Below are 8,592 nucleotides of genomic sequence, written 5' to 3'. Positions count from 1 at the left end.
TAGATTTGATTTGTAAAAGAATGACGATGACCAAGCAACAAATCCAGCAGCATACTCCACAAAATTTCTTCCAAAGTCTTTATCCTGCCACAATAAAGAGAAAAATAGGAAACCAGATGTTTATGATATTACTATCTCATAATTCCACTGCATCCTAAACAATTATCCCTTGCTGCGTGCAATATTCGAACAGGCAAAAAGGGATAAAAACATAATTGTACCTTAAAAACTCTTATTACTGACCAAATCAAAGAGAAACTAACTTCCAGAAATAATACGCAAAGTGAAAATCAACTTGTTCTGAAACCAAAATACTAATGATTTCCCTTAACTCTGTTTAATTACATGTAAACCTCCATGTGCTTTTCAACTATGCCATCCATAAGTACACCCCTTTAGCTCATAGCAGTAATTGAAACTATCATCTAACTCCTATTCACTAGGTAATCCCCTAAATTAACAGTCAGCTACAAACAATAAACTTTACAAGATGGAACATCGACTCCAAGTGACCGACCGTACTATTTACAGATATTCCTGGTCTTCATTACTACATGGGGAAGTTGAAATTCTGATACCCTCCTTGATTCTGAAGAGTGTTTTGAGGAGGCACTGTCTTTGTATCCACTGCAGTCGTTATGTCATGTATGCTCGACCTTTTCCGTTCTTTCTTCATGGATTGCTGTCTAAGGTAGTATTTTTGAGCATGACTGGCCACTTGTGTTGGCGTCCTTGTCACCACTACATTTCTTGAAATGCTTCTCCAGTCACCCTTCCCGTATTTGTCCAGCCCAATTAGGAATAACCTGTGACAAGAAAACATGGTTTTCTAGGTCAGTGTTCTATCCATAAAAAATGTAGCAATCCCAACTATCCTATAAAGTCAACATATATCATGAATAATATAATTAGAATATTAGATCTATTAGTATTATAAGTGATGTGTGCCCAGATACCATGAAGAAGAATTCAACAAAGTTTTTCAAAATTTCATAATTGACAGCAACATGTTATCCGTACCATGAAGTAGTTTCAGACCGGCCTTCTAACTTCTTTCAAAGAAGAAGTCAATAATAAAGAATGGCAACTTGCTTAGGTTTATCATAAGTAATCACTTAATTTACAGGATACAAAATGGATAATAAAAACAACAATAACTCCACCTTAATTTCAAGCAAGCCGGATCGAAATCCTCAATTAAAATCCTCACAATCCATCATTCAGTTTGGACCATCACAAAGATGGAATACACAAGTCAACACAACAACAATAATTACTACTAATACATCTTATCCAAGCTAGTGCGGGTCGGCTCCTCACTATCCATCTTACCATTTGAACAGTTTACAAAGATGTTGTTTGTGATAACTTAGAAATTTCCTACAGCCATTAACGACCCTTCTCCCCTTATACTATTCATGATATGAGCATAAGCCCTAGGGTGAAGACGGATTAGACAACTCAAACAAATTCTCTAGAAAACGCCATGAAATGGCAGAGAAACAAACAAAACATGTAATTGAGCCTAAACCAACAACAAAATTACCAAATTATTCCAAGAATTGCAACAAAAAAAAAGTTTTAAGAAAAAAGAAATTACAATTGCTATCTCATATTTTTCAAATCCCCAGAAAATCATTTCCAATCAAAACAAAGTCACGCCCAAAAAAAAAAATATCAAACAAACCTGTGCTCTTCTTCGGTCCAAGGAGTGCCCTTTTTCCTTTCAACCTCATGTTTCTTATTCGACCCGAAAGAGATCTGACTCGTTTTAGAATCCGATTCCCAATCAAACGAATCATCCGGATAACTGGGCGGATCTACACGACCCGAATCAATCTCGAAAACATCATGAACAAGTGCATCATAGTGAGCCATAACATCCTCAGCCGTCTTACCAGGTACACGATTAGCGATTTTTTGCCAACGTTCAACGTCGTTTTCGGAATACATAACTAGGGCTTGTTCAAATAACTTGTCTTCAAACCTCGTCCATGTCGAATTTGAATGAATCATCGTTGCCGTTGAATCGCTACCAATCATCCACCGATTGTTCGTAGTATACATCATCGTCTTTTTGTTTTGGAATATAATAAAAAGTAAAGGAGTCTGAAATAAATAAAGGGTTTTGGAGGGGAGGGATTTAAGGAGGTTTTTGGTAAATATGACCCAATCCGTAGTATATATAGGGAAAAATTGAAATTTATTTTTCTTTTGGAGTTTAGAAGTATTAGGCAATAGGGGTGGTTGTTATTGGTGGGGCAAAATAAGTTTTTAAACTATTGGTGGGGCAGGGGGCAAATGTGCAAAGGAGCTTTATTAAGAGTGTACAATTTTGTCACGTTTTTTACTTTATTTGGGGTGGCTATAAATAGCATTTTAATTTTTTAGCGTTACCGCCTTCGGTCCACTTTAATTGATTTTTGAGTTAATAACTCAAAATCTCCCTAAAATATCATATTTTTATCAATTTTCTACTTAAACTATTTCGGGTCCCCAAAAACCCTGGAACTATATTGCCCTTCATATTAAAACCTCCTCATTGCATTCTTAGAGGTGCGTCTAAGTACATGCTCTTAATTATCTAAAAAATGTGTCATGTAGCACTATATGTGGCTATTTAACCCAATCTAAAACTCGTTTAAACTATCATTTTTTTTAGTTACCTTCTTAAATTATCTGGTGTCCCCAAAACTCCCTGAACTATGTTCTCCTATATATTAAAACCTCATATTGGTCTTTTAAAGGTGTGTTCGTCTAACTATATTAATTTATGATTTGTACAAAAAATTTATATAGTTTACTCATGATGTATTACTCTCGGATGATTAATTAGTTTTAGGAGTTTTGGTCAAAATATCTAATGTACTGTGTTAATTATAGGTTTAATTATGGTTATACTTTATGCTAGACTCCAATTTAACAAGTCCTTATTTATATTCACTTTGAGCACAGAAATATAAATAAAGGTGTACAGTGTAGCATTTCTTAAAAATCATCTTATATTACATAAAAAAAAAAGATTACAAAACATAAAATTTGGCAAATAAAAAATCAATTGGATAGCAATTAGATTCTCTAATTCCATATTACATAAAGAAAGTTCAAGAGATTCAACTTTATTCTCTACAAGGTGTTGAGTTTAATAAGAAGATTTAAATTGGTATTCTTTCAATAATATGTGTAACATATGAAAGAAGACTAAAACAAGGAAGAGAATAAATCATTTCAAAGGAAAGGAGAGAGGGAGAAATTTTTCCAGAGGAAACTCATACAGAGAACTGAAGAAAAAAGGTTAAAAAATGAAGAAAAACGTGAAAAATAAAGAAGAAAGATGGAAACTTAAGGAAGAATGTGAAAAATTGAGGAAGAAAGGTGGATATAATTGAAATAAGAAAAATATTTATTAAAAAACAAATTTGAAAGAAGGTTAGGCTAATTAGCCGTTATTTTATGTCAGGTAGGCCATTTTTATGGCTTTTTTCAGCTGCCACGAGCTCTCAAGCGAGTATTTACACACGTTATGCCAAGTCAGTAACAAGAGAATTTTAATATGAAGGGCAACATAGTTCAGAAGGATTTGGGGGACACCGAATAGTTTAATTAGAAAACTGACAAAAATGTGATAGTTTAAGGGGGTTTTAAGGTATTAACTCTTGATTTTTTAGATGTTTTTACAACATATTAAGGAATTTGCCTTTTAGCTTTAATTAATAATAAAATTGACTATATTAACCTTAATTTGTTCATTGGAAATATAACAAATACTCATAGGGTCTTTACTCTAAGGGCAACTTGAAAAAAAGAAGTTTGTTCCTTCTTGATATTTGAAAAAATCAGATATTATGGACCACAAATAAAAAGATCAAAAAATCAATTAAAGTGAACTGGAGGGAGTAGTTCCTAGAGTTTAGTTGGTTGGTTACTGAACTTTTCACTTTGTTGGTGTATGGGTCAAAATCCATCTTTAGTCGAATTGGTATCAGTAAAACAATCCTGGGGCACCACGTGTCGAAGTAATATAATTATCAGCAAAGGTTGTGATCGAAGAGTCAACAAGTTGAAGTCGAGGAGATGTCATCAAGGTCGAGGTCGAGCACCTTTGACTGAGTTATAACGGCTAGTTTTAAGATAGGACTTAAAGGAGAATACTCTTGTGGATATTCTCTGCCCTTGTACTATTAGGGTTTCTAGGAACATATTACCTATAAAAGAAAAAGAAACACAATGATATGGGACATGTGATATTCATTTGTGTAAATACACTTTACTTTACAGATAATCGGATCTCATTGCAAGCATACAAATATCACCTTTTTCACTAAGATTCTCGTCTACACTTTTCCACCAGATTCGAGAATAACTTAGATATTCAAAGGATTGTCCATCATTCATTATTTTCAAAAAACATTCACTAATTTCATCATTTCTTGGGTGACTCATTCATTCTATTTACTTAAATGTCATTTATTGCTACTCATTAACATTGAATGCTACAGTGCTGCCTTTGATTTCTGTGATATTGATTGCATGTTGCCGCCTTTATCAAAACATACAGACGTAGTATTTATTGCGCTTTTGAGAACTCCATCTTTGAGATATTATTGTTAGCTAAGATTAACCCTCATATATATATATANTATATATATATATATATATACATATATATATATATATATATATATATATATATATATATATATATATATATATATATATATATATAAGTTTAATTAATTAAATCAAGATTTATATTTTTTGGTCAAACAATTGGAACATTCAATTTTATACATTATAGAATAAGATTCTACTGATAATCATCTTCATATCGAGCCACGTGAAATATTGTTAGCCATGATGGAAAGATTAACGACTGAAAGACAATTTTGAGCCACTTTTGATGGGAAATATTTTGTTCGAAATGAAGGTTTAAAGTATAAAAAATATTTAAAAGTAAGGAATAAATATTGACCTTTTTTCTTTATGTGAAAGCCACTCTGATTTTTTTTTACAATTTTCCCCCTATTTTTGAATTGCATACCATGAGGTTTTTATTTACCTTTCTTTTCTTTTTGAAAAAGTTCAACCAGTCATCTAATTTCAAACGGATTTTCTCGTATTAAAAGCTCTTAGATCAACAGTTGGAGTTCCAGTAATGTTCAGTTCATTTAATCCATTCCTTGTTTCCCCTTAGTGTTATTAAGAAGCATCATTAGTTAATTTGACTTTATGCTTATTTAGAGGCCCAATTTACCAAAAAGGAAAAAAAAGGAATATTTGACTTGGAATATTTTGAAGTTGAAATGAAAGAGTTGTTTGTTTGGTAGCTTGCTTGTACAAATTGAGGAGAATATCTAAACTCCGCAATGATTGAACAAAAGTTTTAAAAATATAACTAGGCACAAAGAAAACACATTTTCAAATGGATAGCTAAGTGTTGAATTAATGATGGACAAAACTATTACCAAGACAATTGACACTCCCATTTGAAGGAAGTTTCCAGCAGCCTTTCATTAAATTATTATTACTACCAAGAAAGAAAGGTTATCATACTATTGATAAGAGTATGTTCAGTACATACTCTCTCCGGTCAACAATAAGTGACTAATTTATTTTTTTATTTTGGTCTAAAATAAGTGTCCATTTATATAATCAAGACAAAATTCAATTTGTTTTTTCAAAATTACCCTTATGTATGTATTCCTAAAAAGTTTTTTACTCCTCACATTAAATTATGCTCCAACATTTAATTAAGGGTAGTTTAGTTACACTAACTATTTTTGTCTAGATTTTATTATTTTCTTAATGGGTGTGCCCAAAGCAAATTGGTCACTTATATGGACCAGAGGAAGTAGTAAATATGATGAGATTTTTTTTTGGTATAATAATATTAAATTGAGATGAGATTAATTAGTTCAACATGCACATTAAAGATTCATATAATCCCGACTAGGAGTGGCAAACGGTCGGGTCGGGTCGGATATGGTTCGAGTCGAAAACGAGTAATGAAAAAACAGATAAATTATCCGACCCGAACCATATTTAATACGGATAAAAAATGGGTTAACCGGCGGATAATATGGGTAACCATATTATCCATGATTTCTTGCATATTGACACTTTTGGGAGAACTTTTAGTCTCATAACTTGAGGAACCCCTAATTTGAGGCTTTACAAATGTAAAAGTTAGACCCATTGGTTATCCATTTTCTAAATGGATATTCTTATCCATATTTGACACATTTTTTAGTGGATAATATGGGTGGTTAACCGTTTTCTTTAAACCATTTTGCCACCACTAATCACGACTTGTTTGTGATTAAATCATAGTTATTGTATTGTATTGATTCATGAGGTATTTGTGGTGTATTAGTGAAAAATAGGCTCACCATGTGGGTCTATTAAATGGCGACACGTGTCAGCAAAGTTTGGAGGAAAGCGAAGAATGACATGTAAAGATGATATGTGAAACACCCTCGGGACCGAACATACTCGTACCATGCATGTTAGCCTCGGAACTGATCATCATAAAATATCACTACAAGAAAAATGGCCTATGGCAACACCGATAAAACCGTTGCCAAAAATAGAAAAACCGTTGCAATATTCCTATTGCGACGGATTGGGCTTCGTTGCAAGATAAGGCGTTGCAATTGGTCTGTTGCAACGGTTTTTTGCGACGGTTTCGGAGCTGTGGTCATAGCTGTATCTATCGTGACGGTTTTACAGTAGCCTAATACAACGATTATTAAAAGCTATCGCGACGAGTATGAACTGTTGCAATACGACTATTGTAACGGTGCAAAATCGATGGAATAGACCTACTGGAACAGTTTGTTGATATAGTTTAGCTTATTTATTGCAAATGATTATTATTATCTATTGCAATGGTCATTACAAGCTAGTGTAACAGTTATTTCAGCTATTGCAACAATTTTTCGAGCTATTACAACATTTATTACAAACTATTGCAATAATTTTTACGAGCTATTGTAATGGAGTAAATTATAATACGCTGGAATTTATACAAACCATTAAAGAAAACTATATTCATCCACAAAATCATCATCAAAAATATCCAACTAGTATTATCCAAATATAAGAGAATATTGACTAACAATTCAAGAGTTAGATTGCATATAAGTTTGCAAAATATTCAAAAATAAGTAGAGTCCCAAAACATCTGAAGGTGTAGATCAACCAATACTCTTTAAGTAAGGTCTTCACTGCTTTCATCTCCCATTTGTTCATTTTCTTCACCTACAAATTCAAGACATAACAATATTTAGAGGGTAAGGAAAAAAATAAGCATATTCAACCAGTACTTCAACAAGTAAGAAAATTGAGGTTATCTTCAACCAACACTTCATCTATTTACTACTGTAACTACTTTTAGATGACTAGTTTTTGAGGTACAAAATTTATAAGATCACATCAATAATAATAGTAAATATGTGTGTGTAAGCGCCAACAGTCCCATCATATTGATGCCAGGGATGTTTTGAACGCAAAGAAACAACAAAATTTGGAGCTTGCTAAAGCTACGGAAGCTTGGTTGATGTTGGAACAGGCAAGGCTTCACATGTATTGGAGGCAGGTTCAACAAAGGAGAAGGACAATCCTAATCCTAGTTTAACTGGACTGTTGGTGTTGAACAGATTGTTCCAGCTGGTGTCGTTGGTCGTGGTGCAGTTTAGAATCGAGATTGTTCCAGCTGGTGCCCGGATCAGGTGCGGGAGAATATCTCATAATTACAAATGAGGAAGGAATCAATTAATATCGGATTATATGAGATTTACCATCATTACACCATCAGTTACAAATCAATTATGTAATGTACAATAAATGCAATAAATGAGTGTAACAGTCTAAACAAGGCAATCAATTACAAGATTGACTCAACAGGCACGAGATTGACTCAACAGGTACGAGAATAACTCAACAGGTACGAAATTAACTCATCAATTATGGAATTAACTCATCAGTTACGGAATTCCAACATTTAGACAGCTGTTACAAGTCTTCCAAAAGTAATGGATGGATTGAGTAAATGCTCATAATGGATCCATAATTCAAGGAGAATAGTTACTTAGATTTAGCCCTATAAATAGACATACTTTTACCACCATCTGGGGGAATCTAATTTTCCTCTCTACAATTATATACATTGTAGTTCATAGCATCTTGCTCTCAAGTTAGCTATAGTTCGGCCCTTCAAGCTCTGTTCGGCTCATTATCCTATCAAGGATCATTCAATAAGAATTCTTTCTTCTCTGCTTTATTTTTATTATATTATTTGTCATTGAATTTATTTTTTACTTCTCTATCACGTTGCATTAACGAAAATTTATATCTTTCGGATTGAATCGGTTGCTTGTGGCCCGTCATATAAAATTATTGCTTTGACCTTGAAAACTATTTTTTTGGTTAAACGGTTTGGTTCCGTTGCCGTGAACTCAGCAAATTTGCTATTCATCCAAAGATAGTAACAATTTTTGTTAATATTTGTTTGTTTTCAGTTTAACCTTTCATCATGGCCGAAATTTGCCAATCAACACAGTTGAGGACAACCAAGTTGGAGATGGCTTTACC

General features: G+C 33.0%; 1 protein-coding gene across 1 annotated transcript; it reads right to left on the bottom strand.

Annotated features, from left to right (window-relative positions):
* Positions 1 to 272: 272 nt before the first annotated feature.
* Positions 273 to 2,175, bottom strand: LOC109240834 (transcription factor DIVARICATA-like). The gene is made up of 2 exons (XM_019407514.1): positions 1,688 to 2,175; positions 273 to 806 (listed from the first exon to the last, which is right to left on the bottom strand). The coding sequence occupies exons 1-2, from the start codon at positions 2,068 to 2,070 to the stop codon at positions 551 to 553; spliced, it is 639 nt and encodes a 212-aa protein (XP_019263059.1). The 5' UTR covers positions 2,071 to 2,175; the 3' UTR covers positions 273 to 550.
* Positions 2,176 to 8,592: the final 6,417 nt, after the last annotated feature.

This window comes from Nicotiana attenuata, unplaced genomic scaffold (assembly GCF_001879085.1).
Source record: "Nicotiana attenuata strain UT unplaced genomic scaffold, NIATTr2, whole genome shotgun sequence".
NCBI lineage: Eukaryota > Viridiplantae > Streptophyta > Magnoliopsida > Solanales > Solanaceae > Nicotiana > Nicotiana attenuata.
Note: the sequence above shows the minus strand (reverse complement) of the source record. Positions and strands in the feature narration are given on the sequence as shown.